The 16014-nt window shown below is 36.8% G+C and overlaps 1 protein-coding gene across 8 annotated transcripts in view; it reads right to left on the minus strand.

The window, feature by feature from the left end:
• Window positions 1-16014, minus strand: part of LOC124295393 (cysteine-rich hydrophobic domain-containing protein 1-like) — a 162168-nt gene that overhangs the window by 33907 nt on the left and 112247 nt on the right. For 5 of the 8 annotated variants that reach the window (XR_006905343.1, XR_006905345.1, XR_006905344.1 and 2 more), the window contains exon 2: window positions 2067-2891. Coding sequence is in view for 3 of the 8 variants with exons in the window: in XM_046745280.1 (XP_046601236.1) it covers window positions 2795-2891 (97 nt within the window). In the remaining 5 variants the exon portion in view is untranslated. The remainder of the gene's footprint in view (window positions 1-2066; window positions 2892-16014) is intronic. The other 3 variants (XM_046745280.1, XM_046745281.1, XM_046745282.1) reach the window with 1 other exon arrangement.

The following is a 16014-nucleotide window of genomic DNA, read 5'->3' on the forward strand; positions in this document are numbered from 1 at the left end:
AATTCCTAATTGGATACAGATATTTTTTATCGTGGCGCGGGGTAGAAAAGTAAATACGATTTTTCTCGTCTCTGTTATTTTTATTTTAAACCAATTATTCTGACTCGATAAAATAACAAGTATAAAGTGTGAGTACTGTTTGTGACTAGCTATAGGTTTTTCATTTTTTGCTATCACATTTATCGCGACTCTGCTTTCTGCAACCGTGTCACCTGTATGAGGCATTCCATATCAAATGAAGAGCAGTAGGTTTTGAATATTTTGAAAAAAAAATTCCAAAAATTCTCATGATGTCTATTAGAGTTACGAAACTTTTCAACCACTGTCAAAAGTAAAATTTTCAGATTGTCTTTATTTATTCCAACGATTTTGATGAATTACATTACTTGGTGTTATTGTGTATAATGTAGTAAAAAACGTGAATTCGCCGATTCCTAAATCAAGATGTAAAATCCGACCATCAAAATGACGCAAAATTATGATCGTCGTCTGATGTAGAATTTTTTAAAAATTCATTCCAAAATTTCCTAAACTTGAGTAATTCAAAACTTTGAAAATCACCCGTAAATAACTACTATACAGAAAATAGCCTGAGTTGAAAGTTCAGCAGTATTTTAGAGTCATTTTGGAGTGGAATGCCCCATACATACACACGACTTCAACGTACAATGTTGTTTTGGCTTGAAACGGGAGATTGCTGAGTGTTTTTTTTTTTTTTTTATTGGTGTGAAAAAAATTCGTCGCAACGGAAAGAAAAACAATGAGAAAAACTATCCCATCGAATAAATCCGCGCACTTTAAAATCGAGTCAGTTGTCCGGAAGTGAAGCTAAATTTTAGAAAATCCACATTTCGTATTTATTTACAAAGGCGAATAATACGGATAAAAATAAAAATCTGAAAAAAGATCTTGCTAAAGACATCATTTGAGAATCGAAGTTTTTGTTTTTGTTTTTCGTCTCCTCTGCAGTGTTCAAGAAAGGAATAAAACTTCGCTTCATTTCTTAATTTAAGATAACCAATATATACGTTCGTGTAAAAAGAAAAAAAAAAAAAAAAATTGAGCGACTGTCCGTATTTGATTAAATGAATTCTGCAATTTTGCCACGTATACGACTATGCGTGATGTGCTGGTCGAGGATTGAAGTATGGAATTACCTGTTGCATTCGGAAATTATGTTCTAACATGTTTACATGTGCCAATCATAACGGCAAGCGGTAATATTGAAGAGGCAGCATTTCAACTATCGGAAAAGTGTCGAAACGTTGAGAAATAAATATTTATTAAAGTGCTGTCACGACGCTGACATTTCTCCTAACGTAGAAGCGTTACTTTAGAATATCGGAGAACGATAAAAAACCAGACAGACTGCATATACATATATTATCGAATATTTCAAAACATAGTTCGGAATATTAAATTAACAAGAAAACTTGGTCAAAGTAACGTTTTGTTGAGCTGCCTTAGTAAGATTTGACGTCAACGACCCTAGGAGTAAGCATAATTTTTCAAAATTGGCTCTAGATATTTATTTTATCGAAATTTTTATAGACTGCTCGAAAAAGCAATTATTAGATGAGAAATTTGATTTTTTTTTCCTGTGAATATCTAAAGCTCGTCAAAAAAATTACCACACAGGTCAGTAAAGCGAAATTTTTTTTTCTTCCCCAGATTTTTTCCGTGAATTTTGGTGTTTGAGAATGTAGAAATGACCCTCCTTACAATACTACCTACAATAAGATAAAAACTAGTGCCAATCCAATAAATTCTACATTCTGAAAGTTCTAAATTCCCGGAAAAAATCCAAGCATTAACACAAATTCTTTTTTTTTTTTGTCGAACTGTTTCATGTTGTCGATACAATATTTTCTGATTTTTGCAGCAATAAATTTATTTATGTGGTTAAATAAATTTTTCCCGTTGAATAGAGACTTGACATCAATTTATCGTTTCATAAGAATCTTGTTGTCTCCAATGTTTGCCAAAAAATATAGAGTGACCATAATCGAAAAGAATATGCATGGATGGTAGATTTTCTGGTTAAAGATATGAAAACTAATTCTCACCTTGCGATGAGAACTGTATTTTTCGGTTACGTCGAAGAATGAGAACAGTTACAGGGACTGTGAAGTAGCTCCAACAATAGAAACATCTCTCGGTGCAGTAATAAATTGTTGACTGGTATTAGGAAGAGCCAAAAAAGCTCGACGAAACAAATTATCACGGGTTAACAGGCCGCGAGCATTGTTCCACCGCCCATCTCGAAGATGTCGTTGCAGGTGAAACTGCAGCTTCTTGGGGCTGAGGAGAACCGAGGTGGTCGGAATTGGAGCAAATGGTGGAAAAGCTTGCAGTTCAGAGAGAAGAGAAGGGATGATAGGCGGGGGTGGGAAGTAATGGCAGGCCACGCGACACCATTCCCAGTGATACCTGGGCTCCATTGTTCGGTGTAACAATAACCAAAGGTATCCTCTAGATGCGGATCTCGCCAAAGTTCTTCCCTACGACGCGTTTATTGCAAAAAGACCAGCTTCGCCATCCGGCTAGCAGCGTCCCGCAGGCGATACTCTTATGTGTACTCGCAGAATTGCAGGGGGTGAGTGTATAAGGGTGGATCGCGCGTTTTCTTCTTTTGTCCGGCGGAAATACGGCGAAAACTTCTTTTGAATTTATCCGGAGAAAATCCACCCCTGTCTTCCTTCTTAGCACGTTCTAACGCCGCTTTTATAATTTTAAAACTTTATTTCCTCTCACGGTATTTAGCTCGATTAAATACAGCTGAGGATTTATTCACCCATCGGCTTCTTCTGTAGCTTCGTATTCCTCCTTCTCCTTCTCTTCTTCTTCTTCTTCTTCTTCTTCTTCTTCTTCTTTGCCATCTGCGGAGATAGCTGTAAGTAGATAAAAGTGTAAGACGGTTTTATGCCTCGTTTTATTTATCTTACTTCTGGAAAAGGAAAGTTTTGCAAGATGGCAATTACACCGACTTTCTTTTGTTTTTCAACCTTTAAACTGACCGTTCTCAATTTGCGGAGAAATTATTGATACCCACTGTGGTTTCTCCAACTGGTTTGCAAGATATCAGCGGTAAAACTTGAGTGATAAAAAATGGTTTCAAGATGTCATTGACAAGTCACAATTAAGAAGAAAAACTGCCAGAGAATTTTGGTGGCCGGATTATTATTCTGATTTTTTCCAACTCACATTTTATGCAGAGCAATGAAAATCACTATATGAATTGTCCACTTAGCGTGTTCTGTACAATATTTAATTATAATTATGATTATAAATTTCATTTTATTAAAAGTTAGATTAAAAATTTTGAATACACTAAGTCTAACTTTTACAAAAATCTAACCACCACGCGTCCGACCATAATGAGATTTTATACGAATATTTTTAAATCATGACTGCCAATATCGATATACTGCTTTTTAATTTTCTCTATTTGGCATCCTGCCTTACATTTATCGTTATCTTTTTCCTTTTTTATTTGAAATCAACTGCAGTTGAAGTTCAACTATCCACACACAGTTTTCCTGATATGGAAACTGTAGCAGCAGTTTCTGAAGTCTGTGGTTTGAGTTTTAGAACAGTTCAACACTAGTCTCCGCAATTCTCTAACCCTTATCAAACTTTGCCAGAAGCTGGTTCCTTGTTTTGGGGCTTTTCGTGCTAAATCACCGAATTTGAAACCTGAATGATATTTTTAATTTGGTTGTAATTTTTTTCGGGTGATTTTTGCAGCTCAAAAATGATCATAATTTTTTTCTTCATATTCTCAATATTCAAAAATCAATCCCATAATGAAATTCCGTGCTTTCTATTGTTTAATATTTCTGATTTGTAATGGAATGATCTCGGTAATCTCAATTGATTCTTCCATATTTCAATGAAGGTTTTGGTCACTCGAATTTCTCTAATTCACAATTCAATTTTCAATTGGTAAATCTATGACTTCCTTGAGCGAATTACCTCTCGGTCGGATATTTGAGTATACATCGAATTATCATACTCGAATTGTATGTAAATTACGTATAAACTCGATGAGATTCGAACGACACGAAGAGCCCAAACCCAAGTCGTCGATCATCCGCATTTGACGCAGAGACGAAGTGGGTTTTCGTCTTATACAATACGGGCAAAAATAATGGCTAATTTATTCGAAAACGGCACGTTGAAAGCGGGAGAAAGATAGAGGAGTGAGGAGAAAGGCGAAGACCTAGGTACTAGAGTGTCATATGAATACATAAATATATGTCCTCCTCCACGTGCCACTCTAAATTTCCATTTCGCTTCGTGGCTCGGTCGAATTTATTTCTTTCGGTAAAATCACTGAATCGTTGAGGCAAGACGTCCGAGCTACGCTTGCCGGAGTAAAAAGACGTGACGTGCGACTCGCTGCAAGTACAAATCACGCGGCATTCGTCGGCTTTAAGCCCGCGGCTTCTATGCTCGCTCCACCATAAAGAGGTGAGAAGAAAAAATTATTAAAAAAACGAAATAAAAGGAAAAAAACTCGGAAGACGAGAGAGAGAGGGAGAGAGAGAAGAGTAGGAAAGAAATGGGACGAAAACTTGGAGGGCAGAAAAATGGATATGTTCAAGGAAACCGCCTTCGGCGTTCGACTTGACGGGCACCGAATAGAAATTGACGAATCAAACCGCTCTGACCGCCGAAAGCATGTGTTCCTCAACGTCGGTAACAGTCGATAACGGAATCTATAAAGTAATCCAAATACTCTCGTTTTCTATATTATTGAAAACGCATGAATGAGCGTGTTCCACAAGCGCTCGGGAATCGCTTTTGAATACTCAATATTTGTATCCGTGGGATAAAACAGAAGTCGGTAACAGTCGATAACGGAATCTATATGGCGATCCCAATTCTCTCGGTCTCTGCGTTACCGGAAACGCACGAATGAGCGTGTGCCACAAGTGATTGGGAATCGCTTTTGAAGACGTAATATTTTTATCCGCGAGATAAAACCAAGTCGAATATTTATTTGTCTTTTATATATCCCTGCGGAATATTCAACGGGTTTGAAGCCGTTATCGGATTCCTCGTGAATTATTATATAATCAAACTCGTAAAAGTTGTAATCTCGATTCGTGGAATTCTTACAACGTCTGTAACAAGATATTTATAACCTTTAAGAGATGATTTCCTGATTTGGAAACCGGTCTCCCGAGTTTTATACCTATTATAAAAGTATAAGCAAGATAAGATGAACGTTCACAAATTGGTGAAAATTGTGCTGTCACCAATTGCTGACTCATATTAAACGACTAAATTGGGATTTTGTAGCTATCGTTTTCATACCGAAACCTCATATCTATTTAATTCAACGATTCATGTTTGCTGTCGAACTTGTTTCGTGGATTTCTCGATACTCGCTACTGACATCGTTTCTGAAACTGTGTAAAGATGACAGAGTAGAAATAGTAATCTTCGACCAAAACCAATACTTTTCTTCCATCACTAAAGGTAATGAAAACTAAAAACCTGGTCAAATGTTGGCGGATCGGCTAGTATAGAGTCTAACGTAATTTGCGCAATTGAAGTACCAGTTTCCCGAAGGACTCGACGGGCATTTCCCGGCCTTGGAGACACTCGAGTCAGTTTTCGCAAAGGGTCCGCGAGGCGAGTGAGGTAAGGACACTTGGTCCGACAACGAGGTGGCGAAGGAAGGAAGGCAGGCAGACAGCAATGGGACCGAGGGACTCGACCTGCCCTTGGTAATGGTCCAAGAACCAGCGGCCGGAAGTTAGCGAATTAATTTTGACCGAGAGAAATTCCAACCGCTGCTTCTGCCGCTGATGCTGATGCCGGATGAGAGAAGAGAGAGAACGAGAGAGAGAAAGAGAGAATGCGAGAGATAGTGAGTTTGCCACGCCGAGTCCTCTCGAACTCGAAGAAGGACCCTGGGGGCTCTGGTCCTTCTCTTGATCCGCCCGCCGATTCTACCAAGTAAATTTGCCAAACTCTGCTATATTCCGACTGCTTCTAGTCAGCTTCTAGAGCTGCTATATCAAGGCACACGCGTTAACTGCCTGCATGGTTTGACCTTCATTCGACGACCCGAACATCGTCCCTGTTGTGAGGAAAGCTCTCCTTAAGGTTCTTCGGACTTTTTAAATTTTCCTTAACGCGGGTTCAGAAAACTTTGAAAGGTAAGTTCCTGCTTCAGAGGACCAGTACGGGGACTTTTAAAAATTTAAGCCGAGTTTGTTTCACGTCAAAGAATGTTTTTCAGAAAAGTAAACATTTGTGCCGTAAGGATTTTTCCACGTTTTCCACGTTTTTTGGTCCGTCTTATCCTTTCAACGTCTGACATCCGAGGGGGTGTTCATTCAAATTGGGTGACGGACGATTGCAATGATTTCAAGTGATTTCAAATTGACTGCTTTCCAAAGTGGTTTAAGACTTTAAAAAGTGAATACGCCTGTGATTTTACGCGAATCCACGCCTTATCACGTGGTTTCGAGTGATTTCAACTGCCTTTAAGTGATTTACAAGGGATTTCAAATTATTTTAAGTTATTTCAACGGATTTTAAAGTGACTGTTTTCTAAAGTGGTTTGCGATTTCAACAAATGAATACCCCATTGCTGATATCTTTTGGCGAGTTGTTTCCCATATTTTCAATTTAGTGATTCGAAAACGAAAAACCATGTGAGTAATCACGACGAATGAGTCAAATTTTCAGAAAAAAATTCAATCATTTGCAAATAACTTTGTCATAATTTTAATTGGTTATAAATGAGCCACAAATGATTTACCTACATCGGACCAAAGATGTCTGAAAAAGACCTCGTGAGAGAAATTTTTTCTCAAAATTGTTATTTTTTTTTTTTACCTGAAATGAGCTTTGGTTTCCAAATCAATCATTTTTTCGATTGCTCGACGAATCGGTTATTTCAGTCAATTAAAGTTCAAGATCAATCGCAGAGCCCCGATCGTAACGATCATGAATTATTTTCTAACAGGTTAAAAATCAAACAAACTTTATAAATAATAATAACAACAGCAACAACAATGAAATCGATACGGCATGTGTGCATATGGAAGGTTTGCGAAATCTGCACGGGGCAGAAAGCTGCCGCCGTTATCTGTAAAGTTTGGCGAACCGCAGGGCGAGAGATGCGACGGACTTTGGTCCCTGCAGAACATTCGCGAAGGTTGGATAGAGTGTAGCGATTAAAGCGCGATCTACGAAACGGCGGATTTTGGAACGCGAAGTTCACCTTTGTCCCTGGTGTAAATCAGCCCCCCGTCGAGTTATGGTTCTCTTAATTACCTGTTAATTAGGGAAACCCGATAGGGAGTATCGTTTGTTATGCGAGCTCCGGCTACCCGGCCGCAGATAATATTGCTCGGTTATTATTCTTGTTTCGCCCATTTCAAACTAAATGGGGCGTACCCGCAAATGTGGGCATCCTCTCTCCGTGTGTTCACTCGGATGTGTAACCCACACACAGGCTTCTGCCCGGAATTGTTTCAGCTAATTATCATTGCTCCCATCATGCGGGGCTTCAACCGTTCGATCTATTCGCTAGATGACAAACAGAGCCCGAATCCGCGCGCATTGACACGGAACGTATCCCAGGTCGATCTCTCTCCGAATTGATTTTTTTTTTTTGTAACATGTTACAGTAGACTAAAAACTAAGCGACATGTGTTTTTTTTTTTTTTATTTGCCACTAAACACTTTAAGGGGGTGAAACCAACTTCCAAATTAAGGCGCGTCTAGGAGTGATTTGGCAGTTTTTTTGTTTTGTTTTGCTTTGTTTTTGTTTTTTTTTTTTTATTGAGTAAATTACATTTTTCATTTCTCGTTATGAGGAAACTCTTCCAGTCGGATTGGTTGAAAAATATAATGTTGTTACGGGTGAAACTGCCAAATCGCCACTTAACATACCTTACTTTGGAAGTTGGTTTCACCCCCTTGCAGTGTTTGGTGGCAGATAAAAAAAATACGTGTCGCTTAGTTTTTAGTCTGCTATAACATATTACGAAAGATATTAAATCGGAGAGATCGACCTGGGATACCTTCCGCGTGAGACGAATTACACTCATTACAGTTTATATTTAACAATATGCTGTACAAAACGATGGCTATGTTATCATTTACACTGAAATACAATGATTATTTATGGATAAGAATTCTACTATATGGGATGAAAGATATAGTTTCTCATTCAATAAACTCTATAGATGATAAAACTATCCTCATCTTGCTCTAGATAAGTATGAAGATAAAGGATAAGTAGAGGAGATTCTTAATGTTCCGCGAAAATATTTCATCAACTACACTGACGTACAATGATTATTCATCTATGAAGATTCGACTAGATAAGATGAAAGATATAGTTTTTTTTTTCACATCCAAACATCTCTGTACATGTTAAAAACATCCATATCTTGATATGGATAATCTAGATGATAAAAGATAAAGAAATGGGTTTCTTAATATTCTGAAAACATATATTATCGTCTACACTGATATACAAAGATTATTGATCTATGAAAATTTATCCAGATAATCTATAATATATAGTTTTTTTTTAATCTTAATATCCTTGTAGATGATAAAACTGTCCTCATCTCGTTCTAGACAGTAAAAGAAATAAACGATAAAGAGGAGGATATTTCTTTGCGGGTGTAGAAGAAAAAATGTTATTTCAGCAACAAGATATTCATATTATTCACTATTTTTCAGAACATTAGTTGCAAACAGTTCCTTTTAGAAATGCAATTTTACGGAAATAGTTACTGTCGCAAAATTATATTAGTACCTTGACTCTCAATGACGTCGCCTATGTTTCAGTAACTTTTATAACCGTTCACTCCCTTAAATATTGTTCGAATTAAAAGAAAATGTGGTGCGAATAACTGTTTATATTGTACCGTGTGATTATAGTTGGCAACCGCTTTTACGATTGTTGCAACGTTAAATGTGCCGTTTTTTTTTTTTTTTTAATCTTAATGCATACTTTTCAGTTGAATAAGGCTTTAATAACAATTTATTGTTATAAGAAAATATAGTACGAATTACCGCGATCAAAAAGAATAGTTTTTTTTTTTTTTTTAGTATGTAAATCGAATTGATATTGTGACAATCAGAGGGATGATCTGCTCGTTTATTAATCATTCAGTATTTACGTTCTGCAACAACGTTTGATCTCTCCGAGGTTCCGAATAATTCAAATGATTGTGGGTTTGAAATTGAGTGATCTTTCTTTGTTTATTTTTGGTTTACTCCGTGACTGAAGGGATATTGTTTTAATTAAATTCGCCTCAATTGACTTTAATTTTGAAGAGAATTTGGTATTTACGAACTTCGTTATTTGACGGATGGCGAAAAAGTCAGGTTCAATCAGATTGCGAATATTTACCAAAGGAATAAATTTTTTTCACTATATATGATGAAAAATCAATCGCTCGAATGATGTGCCTCAGTTATCATGAACGTCGTTATTCGAAGTCAAGCGATTGATTGTTATCGATGAATATAAGATGGAAATAAACAAAATTGATTGTATTCCAGTAAAACGATTCGTTTTTAGCTGTCAAATTTGAAGTCAGAAATTCAGAACCTCGAATTTTGAGTTTGGGTTCTAGATGTCAAATTTTGATTTCTTCTACGTGACTAATAAATGAAAAAATAGTTTCATTAGATAGTAAGCTTGTTTTTGTAGAAACCAGAATTATATTTTGGATTTTAAGAAAAATTACTTATTTTCTGAAAAATTTATTGTAAATAGCAATTCAACGAACAATTCAGATTATCGTTTCTTTCAATTTTATTCGAAAATAATAATTCGTAACAAACTAAAAATGTGAAAGAATTGATAAACAAAGTTTAAAAATGAATATTTTTCGTATCGACTATCTCGTGTCAAACCCCAAACGTAATCTCCCATTATGCTCTCATTATATTGCCCCTGATAAAGTTAATGACGGTAAAGTCCATCACATATTGGTGAAAACGTTTTCCCTTTTTCCTCTAAACAGGGACCCATATTAGCTGTCAAAACAAAAGCTTCGAGACTTATTCTTCAGCGTAAAAAAGACAAAAACAAATTTCATACGTAATAAGTAAAGGTTTCGGTTATTAATCGATGCATAGAATCGAAATTTATTTATCTCAATAGAAACTCAAGAAAATATTAACATTCTTTTTTTTTGACCTGTTGACCTGTGTAATCGGTGAACTGAAACGACCGTTCCAAGGTGAGAAATTTCATTCATTTCGTTTATCTTAAATTTCTTCTTCACCCGAAAGAAGGAATCACGCGCAGCTTCTATAATCCAATTTGGTAAAATTGATCCTGGAAGTTCCGCGTTGGCGTTATAATCCGTACCTTGTTACACGCAGTGTGTAACGAGATTAGGAAAATTTTCCCAACTCCACAGTCACGGCATGTGTATACTTAATCTCGCTTAACTTTTAGTTAAGTTCGAATCAACCCGAGTCACCTTATCAACCGCGACCCCCTCACTTCGCTCCCTCTTACCCGCTACTCGGGAGTTTTCCTTATCTCTATGTTCGATAAACTTGCTCCTTGAATCAACTTTAGTGCCATTTGCGGCTCTCGCCTCACTCGAACCTCTAGTGTGTGTGTCTAAGCGCTTCCCTTGGCACGCCTCGTGATGTACGATCGCTTAAAGATGAATGAGACCCAAAGTCCGTGGGTAACAGGAGTTCGGAAAAGAGGATGGACCCTTAAGCAATATCTTCAGCCATCTTACTTGCGCCGATGGTGGTGAACGAGAATTGAGCAACATCTCTACCAGACAATAGAAATAAATCCAAACGAACTCGAATTAAACAATCTGAGATATCAACAATTTCCGAAAAGGTTCTACAAAACTACAGCTTTCGAAACAATTAAACTCTGATGGTTTTTTTCGATTGCAATACTCTAAGGCTTATGTTTTTTTTTTACTGTACAGATCGCCGGAAAACTTTTAACTAATAGTTATCTACAGAGTAGAGTATAAACATAGATTTGTGGAAATACGGTGTAAGAGATGTTAGCTAAAAATTACAATCTCATTTTATAACTATACTATAGCTGAAGATTCATCGAATCTCTTTTTCATACACTTTATAGGGGTTTGGTCAGTGAGTAAAACGAGTCCGAAAACTTTATAATTCGATCATAAACACCAGAGTTGAATAAGTTTGAACGTTCCAATTATAAAACCTTCTCCTAAATTCTTGATACTTTAGCTTATGTTATTCGAATTTGCTCAGAATCATTTTTGTTACAAAAGAAGAATGTTGTTCTATTTGTGTTCGCCGTAATTAGTGCAAATAGCACTGTCGGAAGCTTGTTTTCAGAGGGTATTTGTCTAGTCTAGAGGTCTGAGATTCTAGCGTTTTTTCGGGCTTGATAAAAAAACCCATATATACATATATATTTTTACCATTAATTTTATTTTATAGTACTTATCTTTATTGATCTTTCAAGAACTTACGAAAAAAAATTTTGTTTAGAAAAAACAAAAGTGAAGAAAGGTATGGCCCTAATATATATATAAAAAAAAAAAAACGGTTCGATGCTTCGATTCATCCGAAACAGAAACAAAAGTAAATTTCTTGATCATTAACAATGTCATTATAACCAGGACCGAGTGAAAAAAAAAAATCAAAGAATCAGTGACTGTGAAGAAAAAGTCAATTTTCCGCCCAACTTTTTTCCAACTTTTCATTGTTTTAAAAGTAGTAATAATAATAATTTCGTATTTCCCGAGGTTTCATCTATGACGGAATATATACTGAAGGCTTTTTAGTCAAAATATTCTTAAACGATGTAGCTTCTGTAATAATATAATATGAAAAAATAATAAACTGTCAAAAAAAGAAGATTTTCTCAAACTTATAGACCAGAACACCCTCTTAGACAGTTTTGACTCCATTCCTAGCTTTCGAAACAGACGTTCCGACAGATTCATTCCTAATCGCTGCAATTTTCGTCTAACGTTCATTGAACCACTTCCAAGAATAATCTACTTTACCCACTTGTTGCGTAACGTACTATTCCACCACTCGTATAATCAGTCCAAATCATTCATTCCACGCCGTTTATCGTTCCCTAATGAATTTATAGTGGTTCCTATTAGACTTCTCGTTGTCTAACTTCTCGATTCTTGTTGAGAGACTGTAAGTACAGAAAAGAGTAGTCAGAAATAGAAGAGAGAAAAAATAAATAAATAAATAAAATAAAATTAAAAAACGCAGAACCAGAACCTCGTGCATTATGATTGAAATTAGCTGAAAATAATTTCTCATCTTCAGTCCAATTAATGAGACTCGAAAGATGTCTATCATTTTAAAGTTGAAGAGAGGTTGTTAAGAGGGTGAAATAGATAGAGAGAGAAAGAGAGGAAGAGAGAGCGCGGTAAAAAGAAAAAATCACGTGTCAACGATCGAATAAATAAGAAGCAAACGAATGAGAAAATTGATAAGAAAGAGAAGGAGGGGTGAGGTGGGGGAGGAAGCGAGTGAGAAAGGGAGAAAGAGTGAGGAGGGAGGTGAAAAGGGAACGGAAAGATGGTCACCCCGTTTTTTTTTTTTTTTTTTGTCCCCGCAGCTGATCCGCCCTGGTAATTAAGAGTCGAATCCTGACTCAGACAGGACGTGCTTCCACTTGCAAATCCGCGCTGAGATCGGCATACCGCCGCGTTTAGGAGAACACGGCAGCCGAATTGGCGATGAGGGAGCCTCGCGGCTGTGTAATTCGAATATAATCGAAGCTATTAGGCGGCAGTTGGTGCACCGGTAGTCGAGAATCAAAGTCGAATCAGCCTCACGGCGGTTTGTCGGAGGTGAAAATAACGCGGTTACATCCCCCCTTCTTCCACGGAACGGTGGGATCCGGGTTTCGAACCTTGTGCTTGACGAGAATGACGAAACAAATAATCGATTGCTTTTCCCCAATTAATCGAGTGCAATCGATTATTTTTCAAACCCGATTAATCGACCGAGTCGATTATTTTTTCTCAGAATCGGTTTTTGTTTTTTAATCCCATGAACGACGCGATATAATATCAATTTAGGCGATTAAACTATCGATTATTATCATCGTCTTACTTACTAAGCTACCTATTTGATATAATAAGTGAAAGATGAGTGAATATTTTCACCTGAAATTGTAAAATATTACGAATGAAACTATAAATTATCAAAAAACTTTTCGGTATTGAGACTACATACTGAAATTTACGAAATTCTGGTTTCATATGTTTCAAGAAAGTACGAAATGATCGATTAATCGATTAACAACTTGTTATTTTTTTTTTTTTGACTCGTTTAATCGATGCATCGATTATTTTTAACCTTGCGGACATAGCTTGTACTTTCATAAAGTCGAAAAACTGCCCGTCTAAACAATTTACAAACGATAGAATTGTTGGGAAGAGAGATTGAACAAATACAGCTGAAACTAATCAAGTTTGATTTGGTTGAAACAATGTCTGAAAAATGTACAGGAACAAAAAGGACAGATGAAAACTTTTTATATACAATGCTACAATCTGTTGTTTTTTGTTAAGGGAGAAAAAACCTACATCTAATTTCAAAGAATCATTGCTTCTTTCGTTTGTAACTCAGTTATTTACAAATCGCCTCGGGTTGAATTTTTAACGATCTTTTGATTGACTTGAAACAACAAATTGAATGTTAAAGCAATACAGATTGCATGTACGAAAAACTAACGCTTTATTCGAAAACGCAGTCGGTTAATCGAAAATCCATTTAAAGTAATTTTGGCATAATTTATTCGCATAAAAAATGAGTTTCAAAACAATTTTTTTAAACTGGAAAAAATATACGAATTCAGTATTAATAAAAATGTAGGAAGATCTCACTTTTGTTTCTGTATTTTTCAGTTTCAATTCTTTTTTGACACTTGATAAACTCATAGAACTTTTCTTTAAAAAATCATGAAACTGGACAAACGAAAAGTAATTATTGGCCTCGAAAACATGGTGTCACAACTGTGTGTAACATTTTCATGTATCAAGATTTCCAATATTATTTGCTTATTTATTTTCAGTTGCCACTTGTGATCTTAGATTTTAGAGATGTTTCTCATCCGTCATGTTAAATTTTGCTCAGACTGTACAACGTTTGATGCGTATTAAAGATGTTTCCCGACGATTTACTTTGTACACAAAAAAGCAAACTGGGTTAGCCAAACAGAAAGACCGGGAATTGTTATAAAGGCTCAATTTCAAAGTTTTTTCAACTTCTCCATGAAGATTCACTCGCATATTTATAGCCAACAAGGGGGATCTGAAATCGGGTTTGTCAGGCAATGTGCAAGTCGGTAATTTCTTCGACGTCTCATTTAAAAGCAATGTAAATATAAATAGTTCGAAAGATGTTTACGATTTTTAATACGCTTCTTGACGGGAAAATACGTACGAAAATAAAAAAAAAAAGAAAATCAACATTGCAGGGTAAAATTACATATTTTTAATACTTGGCACAGAAGAATCGCTGAGACTTATTTTTCTTCCGGAAATGAGATGCTTTGTTTTATTATATTTCCTGCACCGAAGAACATAAAACTAGCTTACGTTGTTTTTCCTTCTCTCTTTTCATCGTCGTCGTTGCTCCAGGATCGTATATCTGGAATTAAAAGCAAGCTACAACACGGAGGACCAAAATTGGCTGGAGGGTTGAGGGTTGAAGCGAAGGAAGAGTGTTCCAGTACACGGCATCCCTTGCAGGATTGCACGGTGAGTGTGTTTTTTTTTTTTTTTTTTTTCTTTTCAACACCTCCCCTGTACCCAAATTTCCTATGCTGAACTCTTGGCTTATTCACGACGTATACGTGAAAAAAAGAAAGAGGGAGAGATAAAAAAAAGAACTCGTAGTAAGTAATTGATTCGCAACCCCTGGAAACTCGCCTCCTAATTCGCGCGTCCCGACCTTTTGTCTCTTTCTTTATTGTAGTTTTCTTTTGGTCCAACGCTGGCTGGCTGTATATGTCGGGCATCTAATTGCATCGCCAATTAGCGCACGCGTCTGATCGAGCACCCTTCACTCCTCGAGACCTTCGCTTCACGTCACTTCACTGGTTTCCTATATGCGGATTGTATACCGACGCCGCCATCTTCCCCCGTCGCTTGTATGTACGCGATAAACAGAGCTGCGATCAGGATGACGTGCTCCTGACTTATGTGCTGACACGTGTTAACCACTCCTAGTCAAATTTGTACGAGATATTCAGGAGTGACGACGGAACGTCGTCGCCGCGCCTCCGGAACACGTGATGTTCACTAACCGCGAGGGGATTCGTAGGGGCGATTATCCGGAATTCTCCTGTTTCACAGACGGCCAAGACTTCCGGATTTCGGAAATCTGTCACAGACGTTAGGCATGCTGTGAGCAAGCTTTCACTCCGCACTTCTGTAGACCGTGTTACAAACGCACTCCAAAAAAGACTCCCGTCCGGCAGACCAATTCTGACATCGGATTTCGTTTCAACGTGTCCAAAAACATAGATGTACGGTTGTTAAGTCCGCCCGACAAGTATTTTTTTTGTTGTAAGATCCATTCGGTTAAAGTAAAATCTGAAGGTGCTGGAGCAATTCTGACATCGGATTTGGAATCAGCATATTCAAAAACATGGAGCTACGGTTTTTAAGTCTGCCGGGCGAGTATTTTTTTTTGTAAGATCCACACATTCAAAGTAAAATTTGAAGGTGACGCAGGAATTCTGACATAGCATGTCCGAAAACATGTAGGTATAGTGGTGTAATCCGTCTAACAAAACACTTTTCTTCTGTGGTTGTGTATTTGGTGTCGATTTGGCATCAATCTAATAAGGTACTTTCTGCAGACATTGTATTCCCGAATTGGGAAACACAAAAATTTATAATATTCATCGGCCAGTCTTCATCAATTCTGAGACAATTACTTTTTATAAGTATAACGAGGGATTAAACACGGCAAAAAACTGTATAGACTCTGATTTCACGGTAATTTTGTTACAAA

The sequence above is a fragment of the Neodiprion lecontei genome, chromosome 7 (assembly GCF_021901455.1).
Source record: "Neodiprion lecontei isolate iyNeoLeco1 chromosome 7, iyNeoLeco1.1, whole genome shotgun sequence".
Lineage (NCBI taxonomy): Eukaryota > Metazoa > Arthropoda > Insecta > Hymenoptera > Diprionidae > Neodiprion > Neodiprion lecontei.